This window comes from Camelus dromedarius, chromosome 4 (genome assembly GCF_036321535.1).
Source record: "Camelus dromedarius isolate mCamDro1 chromosome 4, mCamDro1.pat, whole genome shotgun sequence".
Lineage (NCBI taxonomy): Eukaryota > Metazoa > Chordata > Mammalia > Artiodactyla > Camelidae > Camelus > Camelus dromedarius.
This window is the reverse complement of record NC_087439.1, coordinates 24079673-24105021: the sequence shown is the minus strand read 5'-3', so window position 1 is coordinate 24105021 and position 25349 is coordinate 24079673. Positions and strand designations below refer to the sequence as shown.

At 33.6% G+C, this 25349-nt stretch overlaps 1 protein-coding gene across 2 annotated transcripts in view; it reads right to left on the bottom strand.

Moving 5' to 3' along the window:
* Positions 1–25349, bottom strand: part of KYNU (kynureninase) — a 90567-nt gene that overhangs the window by 44382 nt on the left and 20836 nt on the right. For both annotated transcript variants that reach the window (XM_031451351.2, XM_031451352.2), the window contains 5 exons: positions 24904–24986; positions 14898–14959; positions 13259–13330; positions 11983–12057; positions 9460–9606 (listed from right to left, as the gene is read on the bottom strand). In XM_031451351.2, the coding sequence (XP_031307211.1) occupies positions 9460–9606; positions 11983–12057; positions 13259–13330; positions 14898–14959; positions 24904–24986 (439 nt within the window). The remainder of the gene's footprint in view (positions 1–9459; positions 9607–11982; positions 12058–13258; positions 13331–14897; positions 14960–24903; positions 24987–25349) is intronic.

The window sequence follows — 25349 nt, the reverse complement described above, 5'->3', positions numbered from 1 at the left end:
ACAGAGGAGTGAGAAAATTTTGATAATGAAGGTCAAAGCTGCCCCCTAATTTTTCTACAGGAATTAGTCAAGAAATATATAAGTTGGTAATGTAAGAAATAATCCACCTTACGCTTTTTTGAAAGAGCACTTCAATGTAAGCAGAAATATATATGCCAGCTGTCATTCTGCTTCAGTGCGGAGGTCAACAAGGTAGGAGTGGGAGCCATGCTGAGGATTTCCAACCCCACCTGATGGGGAGAGCTTCAATGGGGAGAGTTGTGACTCAGCCTTGCCACTTATTATCCTACAGAAAAGATAGTGCAGTGTTGCCAAACTTCTAATTTTTCAGAAGATATTTCAAAGTAGGAGTTTTCATATGAAATCTCTTGCTCTGTCATTATTGGCATGTAATTTAAAAATTTTAAACATACCATGTTTGCATATACAAAGAGATAAACAAAGCAAATCTGTAGGAGAGATTATAACCTGTGAAGCAGGTAGTAGGTGAGGTGGGTGGAGGAACAGATTCTTCACATGTGAAAATTCTAGGAGGAAGGGAAGCTAAGAATAAAGGCATGGAGACAGAAAGTATGGTATCTGGACAGAAAACATAGGAAACATTTGGTTTAGTATAATAGTAAGTATGTGAAGGAGAGCAGAGGAAAATACAATATTGATAGTATTGATATTGATAAGTGATAATTTATGCACAATCATAAAAGGCTAAAGTAGTTTGGACTCTATTCCACAAATGCTAGAAGAGTGATGGTCATCATCTGGGAGAAACATGAAGTAAAAAGATCGAATAGGAGATACATGGGTCTAATCACAACTTTCCCAACAATGGGCAGTTATTGTTTTGGGTGGATGGTAACTCTTAACCTTTACTTATCTATTTTTATCTACCTATTCTGTTATAAAGTGGATTTAAAGCAACTGTTTAATTATCCGTCACATGGTAATGATACTTATTATATTGGAGAGAGCCCCATTTAGCTGGAAATTCAAAGTATAATCTTCCATAAGATATTTTTCTAATGATTATTATGTCAATCTAAATGGTCAATTTCTCAATCAAATTTACTTATATTTTTAAGTTTACTTATATACTGAACTTGATAATATTACAAAAAAGTCTATTGGATAATTCTTGAAGGCATCACTCCTTATTTTCTTCCCTTAAAGTGAGTTTTTATAGACAATATGATAATTACCGTCCTTGTTCACCACCTTACTTAAGACAGATTATTTGCTAGAAAGATGAACATTATCTCTTCAACTCAATGAAACTTTGATATCCCTAATCTTGTTTGCATAAATAACTTAACTGATTAAAGGAGGAGATCATGAAGAAAGACATTAAGAGAAATCTCTCACATTTTATTGAGATTTTTTTTTTTCCTGCTCAAGGATCTTTTGAAATTCCACTTTGACTGCCATGAGACAACTTTTCCTTTCCATTCTTATGGTGGTTAGTGAATAAATTAAAACTGATGTAAGCATTTCATGTTGGAACACTTTAATTTTTCAGCTTAACAAAGACTTAAATCAGCCTTTCTTTGGTTGGTCAAGTGGCATAAAACATAAAATATTAGATAAAATATCTTGGGTCTTAGACAACATAGGTATTTAATAAAATGCATATCATCTAAGAAAATCCATAAGTATAATATTTCATTTGAGGAATCCTGGGTTTGGATGAGGCTAGATCAGGAGAAATAATTAGCTACTGTGGCTTTGATGAGAGTGGTTGCCAAAGCAATAATCCTGATTGATAACTGGGAAGCTTTCTTTTCTCAGATCTGTAACCGTAATACATCTTGAGTGCAAATTTCTCTTCTATTGAAAATTAATCAGTCTTTCTCACATGGTCCATTTAATGAAAAGCTTAAGTTAAATAAAACATCTGATGAAAACTTCTTAGAGACAGCTCAATTTTTTTAAATTCTTGGGCACTGATCCTCACAAATATATTTCGATTTATTGACTCAAGGCTCCTACCTGGGTAAATTTAATACTACAGATAGTTTACTTTGTATTTCTAACCAGAACAATCCTTTATTATTCCCAAAGTAAAGGACACTTAGTTCATGATACACTCCATCTAAACTTCAGGTTATTTTTCCCTTCTCTCTTTGTCTCTGTCTGTCTGTCTCTCTCTCTCTCTCTCTCTCTCTCTCCACACACACCCACACATGCACCACATCCCCACACATGCACACACACACACACACACACACACACACACATATTTATCCTTGGATTCTGTGGATCAAACCAAATCTGGGTGAAATGACGAGAGCTCAGTATAGATCCTTTATTTCTGATGCTCATATAAAATCTGTCTTTAATATCACTAAGAGAATAAGGTTAAATAAGAATGATGACTTAAGAGATCAGAAAAATATTTCATGTAGCTTAAAACAGATCTGTTCTCTGCTATGCCTATCTTTTGAACTGTATTATGATAGAGTTTTTAAATTCTTGCATAGAGACTACAATTGACTATTTTTGCCCACTCTTATCTTATTCCTACCCATTCTTGTAGGCAGGGAATTTCTTTTTAAAATTAAAATAAAACCCAATTCTTTCACTGTCTAAAAGCTTTCAATGGCTCCCTGTGAGTCTTTAAAGAGAAGCTCGAATGTATAATATAGCTTAGTGGGCCCTTCTTAACCTAGCCTGTCTGCCTTCTAGACTCATTGCTTGTCACATGTTTTCTAACTATCTTTTCTGTAATCAAGTTATAACTGAAATATTTGCTTCCTTACAATTCTGTCATTTTTTAAAGTGTCTAGAATGGCCCACAATACTGCCAGCCCCCTGGAGGGGATTTTACCTAGCTAACGCCTACTCATAATTCTAGAATTGGCTCAGGTCTCATCTTCTCTGAGAAGGTCATCTGACACTCCAGACTAAATTAGATGTTCATATTTGGAACTCCATTATTAAAATTTACTAATCAAATATTTACTGACAGAAAGAATGAATACAAGATTAAAATGCATGTCACTCTACTCAAGAATATAGATAAGATTCTTCTTATGTGCTAATGAAATGATCCTATTGGGTGAACTGGCAGTGACTTTGATAGAAGAATGGCTCTATTCACTACAATTTCTAGTGAAGATTACTTTATATTGCATATTCTAATAGTAAGCCTTTTTGGAAAAGGTTAATTTTTGTGCATAAAAATTTCATACAACATGCCAATTTATAGTATAGTTATGTACAAAAATATTTGGTACTAATTTTCCCTATCTGATTCATTGCTCAAATGTAAGTATTATTGATCCTGATATTGATATGACTACTCTGTTGTAGTGGTCCATGAGAGCTGACTCTCAATCTTCAGGACTAGAAGTATCTCAGTCAAGCTTTCTCTAGAATTTTGAGGCTTGATCAATCATTTATCTCTTACGAGTATCTCAAAATTATTTTTAGCAAGAAGCCTTCCCTGAAGATGAGTGAATGGTTCTGTGAGGTGACATATGAGTTTTCAGATACCTTGGATTTTTACCAAATGATGTTGATACTAAAATATGTCTTTGTTTTTCTACTGCTGCCTTTCTATTTCTGTTTTTGTCTTATATTATTATGGACATGGAATTAATTTATTTTTATTTAAACTGTTCAGATTGTATTTTTTATTATTATTTATTAAAAATTTTGGCAACTTATGGCTGGGTCTGAGAGATTTCTGTACTCATACCCAGTAGAGAGTGCCACATGACAAGGTAAAAGCTAATAAAACAAAGTGCGGATTTGCAAAATTTAGTCTTCTTTTTTAGCTGTCACTTATGTTTCAATTTTCAGTAGATCAAAAAAAAAAATTTAAAAACCAGCATCCATATAGGTACAGTAAAATCATTCAAAAAATGTGATAAATAAGGAAATCAATCACTCATTCATTCAGCAACTATTTATTTGGCACCATTGTCCACCAGGCACCATGAGTTCCAGTGTGCTATAGACCATTTTATGTGGCATTGGAGAGAGGAGGTGGAATATAAGCAGTTGGCACTGAGGTTTTTTAGTGATAAAATCATTAAAAATTTTATTAGTCAATTATCTACTCTTTTAAAATTTTAGTCTAGTCTCTTGGGTCATAACCATGATGCTTAGATTATTGTTTTCTTTTATATTGTAGAGTAGAAGTGTCCAAAGAAATTCTTTAGTTTAAAATTCTGAATATTTCACCTTCTGTCTAAGAATCCATTATTTCTTTTTTGGTGGATCAGATATATCAATATGTCTTTTTATATATTAATAATTGCTAACATTTATTGAGTACTTATAATGCACTAAGCACTAAGTGTTTTAGGAATAGTATCTTGTTTAATTCTCACTAGAACAAACCTATGGAGCAAGCTCTCCTACCTTTCCCATTTGTTAAGTGGAGAAATGAAGTTATATTGGTAAGTGAATTAAGCCAGTCAAACTATGTCAGAAACTAATTGAGAGACATGTATTCAAGACCAAGTCTGGCTCTGTCTTCACTGTCTACACATGTTATTAATGCAAATGCTACACTGAATTTCAGAGTAGGTATCCTGCTCCATCAGCAACACAAAACACCCGAATTCCAGGGGTGGCAAGACTAATAGCTGTTCTTCCTGAGCACATAAATATACTTCATTTTCCAGAAATGACCGTATGTTAGTCAATGGAATGTAACTGGAAGTAAGTTTTTCCATTGTTAAGCTAATGCTTTTAAGATGTTAATATGTCCTTTCAGATCCCATTATCCCATTCCTTTGGCTGAACAGTGACACAGGTTCTCGGGTATGAAAGCCATAGGATACAATTGTGAATCACTGGTAACCCGAATCACTGCACAGGAGAAAGCTGATCCCTGGCTGCTGCACAAGCAAGAAATAAACATCTATCACAATGAAGCCATTTATGGATCTATTTATTTGTTACCAAGACTTAGTCTACCTAACACATCAAGAGTTTTCATTGAAAAAAATTTCTATTTCTTATCATAATCCAAGTTGAGAAACTATGATTTGTGGGGAGTGTGTTCATTTCTCCAGATGACTGAGATTATCTCTTTATTTCTCTCTCTTTATATTTCATTATGTTGCCTAATCAATTTTCCATGAATTTTTTTCAAATTCTTTGTGAAATGAACTGAAAAAGAAAACAATGAAAGAAGAAAAGGAAAAAAGGAAGGAAGGGGAAAAAAGGAGAAATAAGAAGGAATAAATGAGAAAAGATGGAAACAGATCAGAAACAATACTGCCCCACGGGGGTGTAATTAGGAAATGCAAGTACTGTGGGTTAGTTAGCCTAAACCTCTTCCCAACCCCTCTTCTTAGCCTCTTTCTACTATAGGGCCATAAAAACTAAAAATGAATTTTACTTAGTAAATTTAAATGTAGAGTATTTACTCATACTCTTTGAAGCTGCCACTTTAGAAGTCAATGAATCATAGGCAGGAATCTGCTACGTTTTTCTGAGAAAGACTTTGCACTTTGGCTGAAAGGGACAAATAAACCATACTGCTACTTCTCTCTTCTCCCTTCTCTCTGCCCTAAATAGAATTGTGATATCTGGATTTGGGAAAACTCTCTTTGTGACCCTGATGTGAGAAGACTGAGAAAAATAACTAAGAGAGCCCTGGAGTTGTCACTCAGATTTTACTCAGTGGCCAAATGCATCGCAGCAGCCTTCTGCCTCAAGTCTTCTGTGGTGAGAAAAAGAAATCTCTATAATTTTTGGTTTTTTTTTTTGTTTGTTTGTTTGTTTGTTTTGTCTGGAACTTTGCTTCTTGCAGCTGAAAACTTCATAATTAATTCAGGAATTTTAAAGGAAAGACCAACCCTGATAGGGTAGGTTAAGAAGTAACTGGTTGAAAAAGTAAAGAACAGGAAAATGTCACAGAGTCCACAGGTCTAGGAGGATGGTGGCAGGAAGCAATAGGGTCATTTGGGTGATGGGGGGAAAATCCAGGGCATACTGACCTCAAGGAGCACAGAGTCCAAATGGTCATAAATAACAATTTTCAAGTGTGGGAGTATCCTGTAACTTGGCAGTGAGAACTGAATGATAGCAGTGGTTAAAATCTCTAGGCACAGTGATTCAAAGGATGATGGGGAACATTCAGTGAGGATAGATAAGAAGACATGATTAGTAGAAACAAGTGATAGAATATGCAAAATATAGAAATAGGGAAGTACGGCAGAGCTCCAAGATGATGAGTTGGCCAGTAGTATAAAGTTAAGCAGATGAATTCAAACACGTAATACGAAAATGTTACTCCAAATTGATGTCTCTCTTCACATGCTGTCCTTCCCTTAGAATATGGCTCTCTAACCTGACCTTATGTTTAATTTTCTTCAGCCTCCCACACTTGCCACCATCTCAGGCCTTCTCCTCAGTTAAGGAAAGCCTCCACATCTTAAATTCATTACGTGAATCAAAACCATACTATCAGTTGTTCTTTTTATTAATTAATTTAATTTCCTTCTTAGATGATCACTGGAAATCTTGTATTTTCCCTCTCCTTTAAAATCAATTTCTATACAACTTACAACCAAAAGACAGATAACCAAATAGAAAATTGGGCAACATGCCTGAATAAACATTTCAAAAAAGAACATACTTAGTCGGCTAGTACACATCTGAAAGACCCTCAACCTCACCAAAAGTGAGGGAAGTGCAAATTAAAGCCACAGTAAGTTACTGTTACAAACTTATCAAATTGACTATTAGTGAGAATGTAGAGCAACAGAAAGTCTCATACATGGGAGTATATGACGAACTGATACAAACCTTTGGAAAGTTGACATTATTGATTAGGATTTAACATACATATACTTTATGTTCTAACAATTCCAATTCTAACTATATACCCAACAGTAATTGGAATAAATGCACACCCAGAGATTTTATAAGAATGCTCAGAGTAGCATTTGCTGTTAAAGCCCTCAAATGGAAATAAAACTCAAATTTTCTATTCTGATGAGAGTGGAAAAAATAGAGATCTACTTCACACATTATTATAATATACTGAAGTGAAAAGAAAACAAACTACTGCTACAAACAATATGCATGGATCTCACAAACATAGTAGTGAACAAGTGAGTGATACACAAAATAATATAAATTCACTTATATAAAGCCCAAAGATGGACAAAGCTAATATATATGGTTAGAAGTCAGGAGAGTGGTACCTTTGGAGGGGAGGTAACAGACAGTATTTGGGAGAAGGCATAAACCAGGATTCTGAATGTTATCAATGTTCTAGAAGTTTCTTGATGCGGGTTATGGTTATAAGGGTTCAAAATAATTCATCAAGCCACTTACGATTTGTGCCCTTTTTGGTATATATGTATTTAATATATTTTTTCAAAATTTCTGTTCCCACTTCCCTTTCATGTGATTCTGAGGTTTCCACTTCAAAATCTACTCTTATTGACTTTTATTATTCCATCATTTTTGGTTCCAACCATACTTCTGGACGCTTTCCTCTTTTATATCTCACTTAGGCATTCGTAACAGAGGCTTATTTATGGCGTTTGTTCTCCTAGAATTTCCCAACACTTTCTTGATTGACACCTTTAATTTTCTCTTTGCTCCTCTCTTCAGCTTTATCTTTATAGGCTACCTGAGAGAGCTATGTAAGTCAACATTTTAAAGAATTTTTCTGAATTTCTCCATTGAGAATGAGGGGGATTGTCCACTAACAGTATAAATGTTAGAATTTTTGATAATGGATAAATTGAAGTCTGCTAGATTACTTTTTCACTTCCATAGTATCTATCACTTCTGTGCAGTTGCATTTAGCTGCAACTGCTTATTCCTACCTTCCTTTCTTTGACTGAAAATTCAAGGAGCGTTTTACCTGGTAGGCACTGTATTTTTTAAGAGACAGAAAACCTACAAAATACTGAGAGAATGGTTTTAGCAACCAAAGTAGTTAAGAATGAGAATTACATATAATATCTAAGTAAACAAATTTATTTTGCTTTTTAATGGGAAATGAAAGAAAATGTATACTTGAGCCACTTTCCATAACTTTATATTTGTTGAGGACAGTAGAAAGTGGGAGGCAACCACCATTTAATAGCAGAATGTGTGCAATCCAGTAGATATTTTATACTCTTCATTATCAGCACCGAAGTGGGTCCTGTTATCCCAAATTAACACTTTGAAAACAGAGACTCAAAAAAGTCAAGTAACTTGCCTCAGATCATATAAAAATTAAATGACCTAGCCAAGAGTTGAACCACAGATTGAGTGATTACAAAACCTATGATCTTTCTTCTCCATCTTTCTGCCTCATTTTTATGAAGGTTAATGAGACATACAAGTATACTAAGGCTATCAGGGGACTTCTGATTACTTGCATAAAATTTTAAAATATGGTATTTTGGTGGCCTCCCTTTATTTGGGTGCTTAACATTTAATATCTAAATTAAGAAGACATTATCTTTATATCTTTTGTAATACACCACTTTCACAGTTATCCATCAAACTAGTTGGAATTCGTGGTTGGAAATTCCTAGAGACTGCTGATAGCGGTGCTAAATTTCTTTTCATTAGTTCCATTCATTAGCTTCAATAACTGAATATATTAACTAGGTCTCACACATATATTAATCCAATAACTTATTAATGTTCAGAATATAATTCGATTGTCACCTTTTAAAATACATGACTTGATTGCTGAATCAAATAGAACTGTTATTTAAAGATTTTAAATACAAATTGTGACTGTTGAATGTTGTTTGTCTGATTTCTTTTTTTTTTTTTAGGTAGACAAATACTAAAAATACTTTTTTACAAGCACCTATATATATAGTTACTATTAAAAATTAGTACGCTATGTGTTATTTAATAGTATTTAGGGAAAATCTCTTGTTATAGGCAGTGTAATAATTTCTCAAGATTCTTAGGCACAAAATGGTTTTCTTAAGTAAACTGAATAAAATTCAATCTACTGATAAACTTTTATTCTGCATCTCCCCTTCTTCAGGTACACTTTTATTCTGCATATCCCCTTCTTCAGGTACCTAGGGCTAATGAGTGTGAATTGTATTTAGAATGAGTTATAGTATGACAAACACCAGAGCTGAGTTTCTAATAGTTCTAGCATGTAGTTACTATCCTAAGTACTGTTTGCTTCCTACTGACTGAGCAGCTCTGTACCAGTGACATCAACTAAAGGAAGTTCTTTTGTCCTGCTGATTGAAAAGGTAAATATTGGGAGAGCAGATGCTAATAAGGAAGTAAGACCACAGAAGTGAAAAAAAGAGGTTTAAATAGAGATGCCTAAAGCTATATATATATATATATATATATATATATATATATATATTTTTTTTTTTTTTTTTTTTTACTTAAAAGAAACTCTTTAAATAATTTTACACAGACTCAAACAAAGATATTTTACTAGAAGCACAGCTGAATACTCCTCAGTAGAGTGATGTTTTGGACAAGGTAGGAAAGAGGAAATGATGTGCATACCTTTGCTTGTCCTGCTTTTGTGATGGCAGGTATATTGAAGAGCTGTCCAGTATAAAACTGCAGCCCACTGAACAGGATGACTGCAATTGAGTCACCTTCTTTCTCAATTACTTCCAGGATATCCTCTATTCTCAAGGTTTCTTCCCCCTAAAGTCAAGTGAGGCACAACCATTACATATTTGCACAATAACAAATTTCTTGCTTTATATTTCCCATCTAAAATTCGCTGTGAGATCTTTCCCACCATAAGAAAAGTCAAAGGTAAATTTTTTTCATACTAATGATCTTCGAAAATCTGGCAAGAGAGAGAAGTATTTGAACATGCTTTTTGTTATTAAGAAATGACAATAAAAGAGTAAGAAGAGGTTTACAAAGTGTCTTTGCCAAGCCCTACTTGCTTGATTTTATTCTTCAGTTTTTCAATTAATCTTTACTATTTACATACTTATAAATTATTTCCTTCTTATTCCCATCCAATAAGATACCAGGAAGTACAGAAAGTCTATAAAATATTAATTGTCAAGACAAATTTCTTAGAAACTAGTATTTTACTTATCAATCTAATATCATATTATTTTTTTCAAGAAAAAAAGACACATGTTCATCTTTCATCTGAGTGTAACCCAACCAATATTTTCTACTAATTTAGGAGTAAAATCTCCTCCAGACCAACCTAAAGATCAAGATTAAAACATGAAGAAAATATCAGTAAAACTCAGTATTCTAAAGATTACTTTTCCCCTACAACTTTCCGCCTAAGACTAATGATCAGTTACTTCATTAAATTTGTAAATGAATTTAGATTTGGTCTTGCAAACAACTTGAGCAAAAAGAACTCAGCTAAATACAACTTATTTATTTATACACTAACAATTCTGATCTATTTATGAAGTCTTCATGAATTTTCTCCAGTGCTTAACATGATTTTGAAGTCAAAGCATCATTAACTACGTTAATATGTGGGAAAGCTCATTAAGGTACTCATGAATTTTCCTTCAATTATTTTTAATTTTTGTTAATTCTTATTATTTGCCAATTACTGTGCCCCATGTTAGGCATATATAATAGGTATCACAAATGTAATACATAATCTAATTTCTACTAGAAGCCTAGGGGTTTTTACAAAATGGTAATCTATAAAAAGGGAATTGACAGTGAAATCTTTGAATTATTAAGTGATGCATACTTTATACATAAAGAGGAGGATTTCAGTAACTCTAAGAAAAAATTCTAAGTAAAACGAGTAATATAACCCCAAACTTTTTTTTTCCTTAGAGGAAGCTAACACAGTTTGTCCATCATAATTAAAAAAAAAAAAAAAAAAAAGAGTAAGGAAAATGTTGTAAGTACTAATACTTTACTTCTTTAAAGATTACATATTAAGCAAATAAGAAATATTTTCCTCAATGATGGAATACAGTCCTCTCTCATGTTGATCTACTCTAATCTAGTAATGGTAAAGAATGCCCCCCAAACTATGATTAAATCATAGGGCTCCACAACACTTGTCTCCTTTAAACTAAAAATCTGTGATATATTAGTGGCTATATTCGTTTTCTAGGAAATAAGCAATTTATATGTAACATGAAACAGATGTCATCCCAGAGTTGTGAGAACTTTCTATTCCATTAATTTATTGCATGTTGGCAAATAGAAGTGAGTAGAGAAGATCTTTAATTTCTCAAATAATTCTGGTTGAAAGAAATAACTGGTCAAACACTGGCTTAACAGCCTGGGAGCATCATACATATGTGAAATGTAAAATTTATTCTATGTGGATCTCTTGGTACCAAATTACACAAGCTGCAGGTTTTATATGCCAAAACCTGTACAACTTAGCCTTACATCATTATTAATGTAAACTGCACAGTATTTTAGATCTTGAACATACGGTTGAGCCTGATTAGGTGTTTCCTTTGTTATCTGTTTAAATACAAAGGAATCTCAGAGATAAAGTAACTATCCCAAAGTTACATACATATCCCAGTATGTTTGTAGGTCTGGGATTTCTCTGGGAAGTAATAGCCAGGTTGTAAGACTAAATAAAGTCTACTACACCATGTCCCTTTCTGTATATCCAACTCCATGCTCAGAGAAAGACATCTGATACTTAGATTAAGAGGGGGCATAAAAATAGGCATCATTCAATTTCAACAAATATCACTGATTTTAACATGATTTTAATGGCTCCCACAGGCAATGGCATTTGAAATTGAAAACTATATATGCAATTTGCCATCTCCTCCCATCCCATTGAACAGTATGGGAGACTCTAGTTGTAGTAATAGCAAAATAGCTTGCTTATAATATGACTAGCCCTTGAAAATTTAAAATAAATACACTTTTGAGTTAATTATCTATTTTAAGAAAAATGACCTAATAGTAATGGAGTATAGGTCTTTTATACTTTCTTGAAAGTTCCATTAAAGTAATGAAGATGATAAACTTTTGAAGAAAATGAAGAAAAAAATCAATACTAAATAGAAGCATGATGAATATTTATTTCGTTCTCTTCTCGTATACCTCTCTTGGCTTTATAATCCGCATGCTTTTCTCAATGTTAAGTCCATGAAGTTGAAGCTGTGACTCAATAGCGTACTGGAAAAGAAGGTTGATTTATTCAGTCAAGCCCAATGCACAGAAGTACACTGAAATAACTCAGAAAAGAAATAATAAAATACCAATAAAAGCGTATTATTATATTAAATCCAAGGTCAAGGTTAAAAGTGACTAAACAGAATGCAGCACAGAAGAATTGCTTAATATAATTTACATGCAGCAATCTGAACGTTCTTTGAAACACAAAATATAAGAAACGAATGGAAATGTAGGGGTTATCTAGACTTTAGGAATACAAGAGATTTTTAGAATAAGATATTAAATCATCTAGTTCAAGTCAAAATAGAGTTTACAGAATAACCAAAGTGAGCAGTGAAGACTTGCTAGGCTCCAAGGTAGAATACAGAAATGGCTTACCCTGGAGAGAGTAAGCCAGTGAAAGAAAACACATCAGAAAGTTCCCTTTATTGAGAGTCCAAGACATAAATAGGAACAAGTAATTTTAGGGACCCTGAATTTTTTCAAGATACTAGAGTTTTGGTACTTTTTAATAAGATAATGGCTATTAATTTGGATTAAGTGCCTTAAAATTACAAGATGTGGGCTAGAATACTTAAGTACCAAAGACAGAAATCAAATTTCTTCAACATTGAAACTGAACTGTAACACTAAAACTGCAACATACTTCACCTGTTTCTGTCTGGAACAATCCAATTTCTTACCAACTGAGATTGCTGAAAAAGTGGCATGATTTCTTCTTGAACCACAAGAAATCCTTTTAATCTTTAATAAATTTTTTTAAGTATAAAGCACCAATAATTATGCTAGTGTGCTGTGAAAACAAATGGATAAATAAATGTTTATATTCCTAGTCTATGTAGCTAAAGGGTTAAAGTACTGGGGTCTCTATTGATTTAATTTCTTGAAATAAAACTGTAACAAGAATTAATAAAACATTTACAAGTACACTTGATTTAGACCAGCGGTTTGCTCAATATCTTTAAAAAGACTAATAAATCAATGTTTCTATTCAGTTCTTTCCTCCCTTAACACGTTTTACTTGAACAAAAGAAATAAAGCTGCAATCTATAAGAAATGCATAAATCAAAAGCACTTGACAGATCTTTTTACTGTAAGGTTACGTGGAAAAGTCTAGTGAATAAACATTCAAGTCAGGCAAATGATAGGCTCCTTTAGGAAGAGTAGAAAAAAATATAAATATAATTTGAAGAATCCTTACATGATCTGAAGGGAAGGCTTTGGCTTCTAGGAGAATTTTATACCGTTCTGATGTAGGCTTAAAAAATGATAACTGCAATAAAATGGATTTATTGAGAAAAGCATAATGCACAGTTTAGACATTTGTTCATTTTACGCCACACTTTTCATTTTATAATCTCCAGCACTTACAGGCATTAATTAATTACACATCTAGGTGTCTATCAAGGCTACATTTTCCAATTAGCCTTGTTTCCAATGAATTCTAAAAAGGAAGAAGATATTTGCTCATTAAGATTTATCAGTAGGAAAGCAAATTCTGGAGAAAATGTGAATCAGATAAAAACAAATTCTTAAACTTTACTTAAATTTTAATTGAAAAATTAGCTTCCCAGTGCATGTAATGGTAATTTCTCTATTTATGAGACTAAAATATCATGTTCTATGTATGTCTTATTTATGTTGATTTATCTTGCAGTGTCGACTTGGTTTCTAGTATTGCCACATATCGTCACTATTTTATGATTTCATAAAATTTCTTTTTAGATCCAACTGAGAGTACCTTTGCCCTAATGAAACATTTGGCATTTCTAGAGGCACCAAGGAGAAGTAGCTCATGTGTTCAGTGGGGCCTTTTTATTTCTCCACACAATTCTTAGAGAAGAAATACTGTCTGACAATGATAACAATGAAGATGATTGCTACTGATAATTGGATGTTGACCACTGGCCAGGGTGCTAAAGTAGTTTTCATACATTACCATGTTTTGTACTCATGCATACCTATGAAACAGGTATTGCTGTCCTCATTTTTACAGAGGAGAATTTTAAGATTTAGAAATGCCAAAACTCTTATCCAAAGTCAAACAGGCATTAAGTTAACTCAGCTGGGGGTAAAACCCACAGGTGTCTGAACTTAAAACTATGCTGTTTACCATCATAATTAACATACTCCACAAGCTTGTTCCTTCAGGCGTATTTATCATATCTGTATTTTATTAAAATAAGTATCATATCTTTATTGTGCATCTGTGTCACATAGACATGTTTTCAAAAAATCACTTAAAATGGAATACAAATATTTCATAGCATCAAACAATTGCTATAGGCAACATACTTAAAATCAAGAATATATTTGACATTGTGAAGTATACACATTATTAAGTACTTACGATGTAAGAATTACTTGAAACACAGTGACTCTTCTAAGGTACTAGGTCCTTCTTATCTAATTTAGTTTTATTTTCTAATTATTTTTTAACCTAATCCCCCCAAATTAATCAACAAAACATACTAATCCATAGTCCCACCTTGCTAAAGTCCAGCATATTGAAAAACTGTCTTTCTGAAAGCGCACTGTTTGCTAGCATTTGTACATCATCTTGTGTGCTTGCAGGAGTTTTACTTCTCACCCACTGTGACTCTTTACATTCTGAGATAAGAGCTATTCATTATTCCAAAGCTCTTTGCAAGAGTCAACTCTCCCATGATTATGAAGAAGCCATTCTATCATGGTCCAGCATTTCCTGGTAGAAAGGAAAATAACCTCACAACTTCTTTTTTTAAATAAGTTAACCTTCAGATGCTCATGAATTAAAGATAGAAAAATGTCAGATTCCATAAATGAGTGTATACTAAACACTTGTGGGAAAGGCAGCTTACCAGTAGAAGATGTAAATTAACTGTCAAACCATTCATTAGGGCTATTTCTTTCTCATTGGCTCCTGTAAAATAAATATATCATAATTTAGATTTTTTTCTGTTAGCTCGAAAGGTACTTGGAAAAACAAAGTATCACTCCTTTATCCTTAATGTTTTTAGAGATAAGGACATATTTGATGTGTCATCACATAGAAGTGGAAGTTTCCCCACCTAACTCATTTTATCAAATGGTATCTGGACTCACATGCACATAGCTAGCTAAAATTATATTTCCTTTTTGCTATAGTAAATAATAACAACATAATAATGAAGCATTTTCTTTCTCTGGTAAACTAAAAATGATTTATCCTATTATCAGCTAGTTTGCCAAATTCCCACAGAGCACATTTTTGTGGTAAGAGTATCTCTGAAAGGAATCTGAAAAGAAGTGAAGGCCAGTCACATCTTTAAAGCTGGTTGTTTCTAATGTCAAGTTAAAATGCACTTTTCATAAAAGAAGGCGACATTGCCAAACATAATTCACTGTTGTTACAATGAGATATATAATAGTTTATAAGACAAAAGAGCTACGGGTGAAAGGCAAAGAGCTAAATAGCTCTGGGGTTTATTCATACACACTGATATAAGATAATGAATATAGACATGTATTGTCTGATGGAGAGAACATGTAAAATTAAGATATCCACTACACAATCATAATCTGGTCTAATTCCTATTAACAAGGGTTTTGGCACTAGAAAGAGACCCAGAGACAAAGCATATATTGAATACTTAAGAACTCAGAGTATAATAACGAAGATAATGATACTTTATTTTTAGTTCTTATGATCTCTCTTAAAGGCAATTAAACCCTTGTAACAGAAATGATGTCTCTTTACCATCACTGAGAAGAATAGGCTACAAGTTCTAACGTTTGTAGGGCTGTACTAGGTGTTAGAGAAAATGTATCACCTAAGTCCTGCATTTTGTATCCAATGAGATACTTCTGAAAGAGTCCTATTTTTAAAAGAATAGAGAGTAAGTGGAATAATTAATCTAATTAAAAGATTTTAGGTTAAGTTCACTTGAGCAGAGGTCACGGGAAATAAGTATATAATTTAGGAATTTACATTTCAATATAGCCATTTAAGGAAAGGCTTATGTCTTAATCTAATCCAAAAAAAAAGCTTTTGTTACATTTGATGGATGGATTTCCCCATTTGATACTCATGGTTGGTAAACTAGCCCTGAGTATTCATAGATGTATCCCTGGTCTTTGTAAGGTGAATACATAGTGTCTGAAGTCAAGGGGCAGTAAGAACAATTTCATTCTGCATTAATAAATAAAATGTTTCTCAAACATATAAGATAGCTTATGTTGAATATAGTGGCATATGTCTTCTACAATATGAAAATCTGTTTTGAAATATGGTAAAAGAAATGCTGCCAGGTTTGTTTTATTTGTTTCTTTGCATCATGGTGCGAATTTTTACTGTTATTTCTAAAATAAAACATTATCTAAAATGTCAATCTGATATTATCCTTAATTCCCTGTTAGTTATTTACTTGAATCTTTTGAAAACCATTTATTTCTATTAAAAAATAGTCTGACAGGGAGAGTAGAAGGAGAAAAGGAAGGGAAAATAATACATTTAGCCTTCCTAAACCATGGATGCGAAACCTGCAGTCACAGAAGGCCAATTATATTCATGGCTCGACCCACTTTATGTTATGGATATGGGCATCCTCCTATTTTGGTATCTGCAAGAGCTCCCAGAACCCATCTGCCCCCGATACCGAGGGAAAACTGTATACAGAGAGAGCAGAATTAGTAGAAAGAAAAGCATTTGAAAGAATGTAATAGGAAGAAAACAAGAGAAAACAATTCATAAATTTTATCATGAAATGAAAACAAAGAAATAGAAGAGGCAGGATGGAATGGAGGCTTTCTATACAAGGTCAGACATTCCATTTTTGCTTAACGGTTACCTTCTGATTAAAATGATTATAGCTTCCTCAGAAATTTTAGTCTTTCTGAGAACACAGTGTTCATTTTGTATCACCTAAAATTTTTCTTACATGGCATGTGATGAACCAGATGTGCTGGGCTGAATTAAGCTAGCATACATTTGGCCCTGCGCTTCCCCCGCCTCAATTTCAGTGACATACTAACACTTGGATCAATTCTTTGTAAATAATCCCTTACTGACTTGAATAGTTCGTCAGCCCACATGCATGAAAATTACCCTACTTTGCCACACTTTAAATTCAATCAAGCTTGTCACAAAATGCCCTCTTCACCTGCTAATGAACTTGTCAAGGAGAGGGTCAGTGTATTTAACATGTGTGTATGCATGTCCATGTATATCTGAGGATGGTGCAAATATTAACACTTCAGAACATTAACAGAAATGTTTATTCCAAATATAACCTATAGGCATTAAAGAATCAAGTGTTCTTAACATCAAAGGACCACGAAACAAACTGAGTTTTAGCTTATTTTCAAAAGAAAAATTTACCTGATTGACCTACCTCTTTTAGTTCAAATTGTATTTCTGAAACCAACATTTGATTTTCTAAGATATTTCAAAATCATCAGCATTCTGTAAGATAATAACTCTTTTTTTTAAGCAAACTGAAATTCTTTCAAGTTACTTTTCTTTGTTCCTTGTCTTTTTCCTAAGAGCTTTTTGAGAATTAATATTGAAACATCAAGAACTATAAGTATTGGCTGTAATTCTCTGTATTATACAATATATCCTTGTTGCTTATCTATTTTATACATAGTAGTTTCTGTCTCCCCTAATTTGCTCCTCCCTACTGCCCTCTCCACTTTGACAACCACTAGTTTGTTTCCTACATCTGTGAGTCTGTTTCTGTTTTGTATACACTTTCATTTGTATTATTTTATTTTTTAGATTCCACATATAAGTGATGTCATACAGTATCTGTCTTTCTCTATCTGACTTATTTCACTAAGCATAATATTCTCTAGATCCATCCACGTCACTGCATATAGCAGAATTTCATTCTTTTTCATGGCTGAGTAATATTCAATCATATATGTCTACCACATCTTTATCCATTTGTCTGGCTATAATTCAATAAAAAAATAAAAATAGAAAGTACTACAAGTATTGGGGGCAAATTTGTCTGGGGTTAAAAGTTTTTAAAAACTAGCTGGAACTTATCAGAATTTGAGAGTTTTTACTTTAGAAGATCATGTTCTATTCACTATAGTAAATGTAAAAATTTGAATTACTTCCTCTGAGATGGGTGTGAGCCAGGGTTCTCATCTGAAGAGTGCTTTCTTGCTTTTTAATTTATTGAGCCTAAGTCTTTGCTTTACCAGAAGTTGAAAATTAGTTATATACGAGCACTGCCTTCTTATCTGAATGCCTGGCACATTAATGTTTATTGAGCCCTTATTATGTGCCAAGACTTGTGATGTCACTTGTATTATCTTGACAGTAACTCAGTAAGGTATCTACTTTGATTTTCCATATTTATCAATGAGGAAACTGATATGTAAAGAGACTAATTTGCTTAAAGTCTCACAGAAAGTAGAAGATAAAATCTTACCTTCTCAGAAAAAAAAATTAAAATCTTTGTTTAAGATTACATTTGGGAAAAAAAAGATTACATTTGGAAGTGTTGTCTACAACAATCTGCTCCCATAAGTCAAATATAGTGGGCCCAATACCAACATCCCTCTGCATCTTTCTAATCCGAATTTAATTTCAAATATTTTGCAAAGTGAGGATGACAGGGCCCCATGCTGCTTAGTGTTTGATAAGAAGGTTCATGATAGATCTCAAAACCACCATACCATGTTCTATATATTTTATTAAGCAGATGCAAATGTTATTGTGGATTTGGGTTGTAAAGTTTGTAATTAGGCTAAGTCTGAGAACTTTCCATTCTGTTTTTCAAGTAGCAAATTCCTGTGGCCTCTAGAGGTGACTAGTATGTGGTTCAGGATTCATGACTCTTTGGAGAGAACTCCCAGGGATTATTGCTTCTCTGAGGGTCAACCGTAAGTTTCATAAAGCAAACTTATGTTCACATTACAGCATTTTTATGGGCCAAAATGTGTGCATCGAGCCCTTTGTAATGTTTATGTACCCAGGGAGAAGTAGGCTTAATAATAATACTAATAATATTCTTCAGCAATTCTATTTCTAGCATCTTGATAATATGACATTAATTATAAAGGAAAGTTATTTCATATTGTGTAAAATTGTTAGCTCTCTATAAAATATTTTATTAATTTTTTTCTCATCTGAAATGAAAATTCTTTTCTATATCTATGAATGGAAAAGGTTGCTCTTTTTCTCTCCCTCCTCTCTATCCACCTTATCAATTTGTATACATTATAATTTTTATTATCTTCCTTCTTTTTGAGAAATGTTATGGCAAAAAAAAGAAAGCTGTGATTTTAAGAACCTGGAAGATTTGATCTTAGCCCCAAATATACAACTTATTCATTAGCTCATGACACATTTAGATAGCTCACACGTACCAAAAGTAAACTTGGCTTCTGATGCTCTTTTCTGTAGTTGCCACACAATTTAAAAAATTATTTTGTAATTTATATAATATCTGCTTCCAAAGAGGATTTGAGGTTTCTTGTATTACAATGTGAGAAAGAATGATAAAAAAAAATTGCAACAGGGTACAATTCATGCAGATGAGAAACAAACTAGAAGTTATTAAATATTTTTGCTACTTCAGACTCTACCAAGTTTTCTCCGAGCTTACTAGTGACCAAGGCAAGAAGGCAACCTGCATGGGATTTACAGCAAACAAGATAAACATGAACACACACACACAAACACCTAAAAGAATCTGTTCCCACTAAAGCAAACAGAGTGAACTCATTTTTCAACTTAAGAACCATTAATTTACTAACACATAAATTTTAAAAGTAAAGACATTTGGGGGTTAGATAATCGCTACTGAAATTTAAAAAAAACCAAGCTTTTAAAATGTTGCTCATAAAACACATTTGCAGGCACTGTCAATTCATATTCCTTTGGTCAACAAAGATAAAATGGTAGAAATATTTCTACTGATACAATATGAATTGTAGAGAATAAAACAGATGGCTATTAAAATAATCATTAAACTAAACCTTTAGTTCACTGACAATGTTTCAAATAAAACATGACAATGCATTTGTCATATTAAGGCTTGAGACTTTAGGAAGATACACACACACACACACACATATATAAAATAAACTCTCTCTCTCTATATATATATACTGTTTATTGAGTTTCATAAGTACAAAAGTGGCATTGCCCATTTCAAGAGATAATTATCTCTTGTTTTTTAATATCCCATATTATTAGGATCAAATTTCTGTAATTTAATTAATACAACATTCAAGGACAAAACCACAAAAAACAAAAATGAAGTTTGTCCCATATGTGTTAATAACTTTGTATGGTATCTCAAAGACACATAAAAATCCCTGTTGGTAGAGTTGATAAAAATTCTTTAAAACATCTTTAATAAGTTCAATTTTTTAACTTATCTAAATAAATCTGTATATTTAGTTTCTTTTTTTTTTAAATTTTCCTTAGTAACGATAATGAGAGGTGGGCTGGTTTGAAATTTCAGTGATTATTATAACATGTGTATTTGCTGGGCAACAATACACATGCACATTTAATAAGTTGCAATAGAGCTATAAACTTTTAAATGGTCAAAGGAAATCTTTTTGCAGGTTTTATGGGCTTTATAAATAAATCTCACTAAATAATGTCGCCATACTACTACCCTGGCCTATATAAAAATATCCTTACTCCTTTCCAGAGGATGATAAATATTTAGCACAAAATAACAGGATTAGAATGCAGTTTATGTTCTGAAAGCAAATCTAGCAAATCCAAAAGCAGTCCACAGCTAAGGAAAACATATATGCTGAGGTCAAATTAATCCAAGATTTTTTTCAGCTTTTTTTTTTTTTTGATTCACAAGTTGGGCATTTGAATGAATATAATTGGCTTCTAAAAAATGAACACAAATAAAAGTATTATCAAACAACTAATTAACACACCTGTAAATGCAATCCAGGATTGTTCAGGTGGGAATTCCCTCTATGAGAATATCCACTCCTCTGGATAATGCTGGCAGTCTGATCAAATGCTTTGTGCTCCCAAGAACCTGACTCATTTGGCGGGAGATGCTAGGTTTTCTCTTTTACCTGCCCTGGCTGACAAGGTTCTCACCTTGGGTTCCAACCCTGGACATTCAGGGCTGTGTAGATTCACTCTGGGGATTTTTGTGAGAGTCCTGGATTCAGGCCCTACAAACTCATCCTGGCTCCATGCGCTACCTTCCTGGCCCCAACCCCAAAATAGTGTGCATCCAGTTTCCAGCTGCTTCTTTCTTCAGCAATGGCTATTTTCTGGTTAATAGAAATCTCTATTGAATCTAAATATTTTCTATCACTTCTCTGGGTTTAGAACAGAAGGGAGCATTTTCAATTTATACTTATCTGTTACCTTAAACTAGAAGCCAATATTCTAATCATATAATATAACCATATAAAACAAGTAGAATTGTCAGTAGTGTGATGATTACCCAATAAGGACTAGTAGCAAACACTCTGCTTTTGCTTGCAACCCTTCTGTGGAAAGTTGGTTTTTGTTTTTGCTTTTCACTTTTTGAATAAATTACACACTCATATGGTTCATAAACTAATGATATATTTTCCTTAAAAGCCTGGTAGTTTGGGCTGTATTAAGCACGAGTGTGTTACATGCTGTGCATGTGGTAGGGTTTGTTGTAAAATGACCCTGCTTGGTCATTGTACTATGAAAACTCATACCAGAACCTTCAGCTTGTTCAAATATCAGAGAGAAGACTTTTCCAGTCTCCTGCATTGATACTACAAGCTAAGTTAGAGTAGAAGTGGATAAACATTTATTTAACTCTTGCTTTCACCAAGGAATATGCTATGAACTGAACTATGTCCTCCCTGCCTTTACCAATGAAATTTTGGTCTGAGAATTCTAAGGACTAAATTATAGTCAACTGAACACCTAAAACTTGGCTGGTGGTCCTGCAACCTGGTCTGGGCCATATTGGCCTAAACCTGGTTCTCTACCATGTTGAGGCTTTCTGGGAAGCCAGCCACTTTAAGCAGGAGTAAAATGCAAAGTTTTTTTATTGACAATCTGGTTTGGGGCAGAAGACTGCATGCAGGTAAACCCCAGAAATACATAAGAAGAAGCTAGAAAAACAATGTCCCTAAATTCATTGTGATATGTGTTGGCAAATTAACTTAACATATATTGCCTTGACTCTGATAAGTTTGAATCTCTCCTTGCTGAGCACAGTGCAAAACCTCTAGGATTCTTCTCCCTCTTGAACCCAGTACAGAGAATGTAGATGGTGGCTGAAGATTGAGGAAGCTTCAGCTGATTGGTGTGTGTGCTGCTCTCATGTCAAATGTGTCCTAAACTTCCTTCTCGTCCCAGACAACCCCCCAACCAAACATCTAAGATCAGAAGAGCTCCTTTTTCTCCACATGGGATTGCCAGCAAAGCCAATATGACCACTACTTAAAGTAATGACTTCTTTACTTCTGTTCCTTCTCCCACTCTCTCCTCTTTCCTTCCCTTACAAGCCCCTCTACCCTAGATAACACCTCTCCACTCCCCAGAGGGTCTCTGCTTACCCTTCTGGTGTGATCTGGCAATACTACCACCTTGAATGTGAATTGCTATCCTTATTGCCTATGTTACAGAAGAGCCGGCTGGTATGTGGTCCGGAAGCACTATTTAAAATGTGAATTGTTGCAGAACAAATAAATACTGTGTGTAGTGTGGAGCCAGCTGGCACTCTCTGGAGTCATAAAACCCCCAGCCCTGGGCTTTCGGTGTGCCTGGAGCCTATGGACACCTTAACTCCTACATGCCACTGCAGGACCCTTCACGTACCTGCATTTCTGATAAAACATCTCCTGATGTGCATTTACCCTAACAAAACTCATCACCCCAGGAGATAGCCTGTCTCACAATACCCTAGGGGACTGGCCTCACATCCTGCCCTTATCAAAGTCCTAAAACCTATTGTTCAGAGAGTCCCTGACAGATCTTAACAACAGTCAGGTGCCTGTGCATGGACTGATCATGCAGCCCCTACTCCTTGTGTGCACAGCCACCTCCCCCCCAATAAAAGAGCCTGTACGCCCACCCTCGGCACTCGCGCAGGCACCTCTCACCTGTGTGGCATGCTGTTGTCTGTAGCAGCACACCTATTCAACTTTCCTAAACTTTTCTCACTCTCGTAATTCTTTACCAACCTGCATGTCACTGTCACTGTTTTATGCCCATGACATATAGGAACGTTAAAAAAAAGATTTTTCCTTTCAGAATCTTCGTATTTCTAGTTGTTATCTTTTCTTTCCCACTTACAGAAGTCTCTAACATTTCTTGTAAAGCAGGTTTAGTGGTGCTAAATTCTTCTAGCTTTTGTTTATTTGTAAAACTCTTTATACCTCCTTCAAATCTAAATGATAGTCTTCCAGGTAGAGTATGCTTGGTTGTAGGTTTTTTCTTTTCATCACTTCAAATGTATCACGTGCTTCCCTTCTGGCCTACAAAGATTCTGCTGAAAAGTAGGCTGATTGTTCTATGGGAGTTCCCTTGTATGCAGTTAGCTTTTCCTTTACTACTTCAAAGATTTTGTCTTTAGCTTTACTTTTTGATATTTTACTTACAGTATGTCTTGGTATGGACCTCTCTGGGTTGATCTTAACTTGGGACTCTCTATAATTCCTGAACTTGTATGTCTGTTTCCTTCCCTAGGTTGGGGAAGATTTCAGCTATTATCACTTCAAATAACTTCTCTGCACCTTTCTCGCTTCTCCTTCTGGGACCCCTATAATATGAATGTTTGTACACTTTATTTGTTCCGGGTCTCTTAAACTGTCCTCATTTTCCAATTCTTTATTCTTTTTTTCTGTTTAGCTTGAGTGATTTCCATTACGCTATCTTCCAGTTCACTGATACATTCCTCTGAATCATCTATTGTTGATTTCTTCTAGTGTATTTTTTATTTCAGTTATTGTATTCTTCAGCTTTGTTTGATTCTTTGTATCTTTTAATTCTGTTTAACTTCTCACTGTTTTCATCCATGATTCTGAATTCATTTAGGATCTTTAAAATAATTACCTTGAATTTTTTATTGAGTAGATTGACTATCAACACTTCACTGCGTTCTTCTGCAGTTTTATGTTGTTCTTTGTTGGGAGCATATTTCTCTGTTACCTCATTTTGCTTAATTCTGTTTATTTGTTTTAGGGAAGTTTGTTACATTTCACGATCTTAAGGAAATGGCTCTATGTAGGAGACATAGGGCCCAGCAGCACACTATTTTCTTGTCACCAGAGTATATATATATTTATTTGTCTGTCTGTTTGTTTGTTTAACACCCTAAATTTCATAAAGGATTTTAGGCAATGCTGAATAATCAACCCAATTAAATAAATAACTTATTTCAAACTATTAACACATTTACCATCAAAAACTATCTTGAATACCACCAAGAGTAGATAGGATTCACTTTAAAGAATACAATATAGTCCAAAAAACAGCATCAACTGTATTATTTTCAACAACACTCGTCCAATTTTAAAAAATCACCATGGATTAAGCTGAAATGAACCAAAACATAATCGGCAATTTAGACCTTTAGTATGCAAAGGTTTGTATTTATTTTACTATATATAAGATCTTAGAAAAAATCATTTAAGTTAATTTTTATGAAATTTCTTTAATTATAAATGCATATGTTTTTCATTGGTGATTAAATACTAGTCTTAGAATATACAAGAAAAAATAACAACATTAGCAATCAAGTCTCAATTAAAAGTATGCTTACTGTTTACCATTATGGATTAAAATAGAAAATCTGGATGTTCTCCAATAAAATTTTTACCTTATAACCTATGTGCATAACTAAATGATTATATCTTTATGAATCTTTTGGAAAAAATTCATTTTGTACTTACCTACAATGTCAGTCATAAGTCCCAAAATAGTCTCATCTCCTGTAATCCAAGGACGTTTCCCTACATCATGACCGTAGGCTCCCCTGGAATTGAAAAGGGATATAAACAATCCGTGTGTGTGTGTGTGTATCTGTGTGTGTGTGTATTTTCAAATATTGCCATTAGCAACTGGACATTTCTGAGTCTTTGTGATGTTTTAGTAATTATATGAAAGAAAGCCTTAAAAAAAAAATACTTGAGAACTCTATTTTTTAACTTGTCACTTTAAAACTTCTTTGATTTCCTTTTTGTTTGGGGATGTAGGGGAGATTGCTCATATAATATTTCATTATTTTTCTCTATTTTGGAGTCTAGACTGTTATTTTCTCTTTATTCTTTTGAAAATTTCAAGACTATTTGAATACCTTACTTGTATACCTGTACCACATAGTAGTATATATATTAAA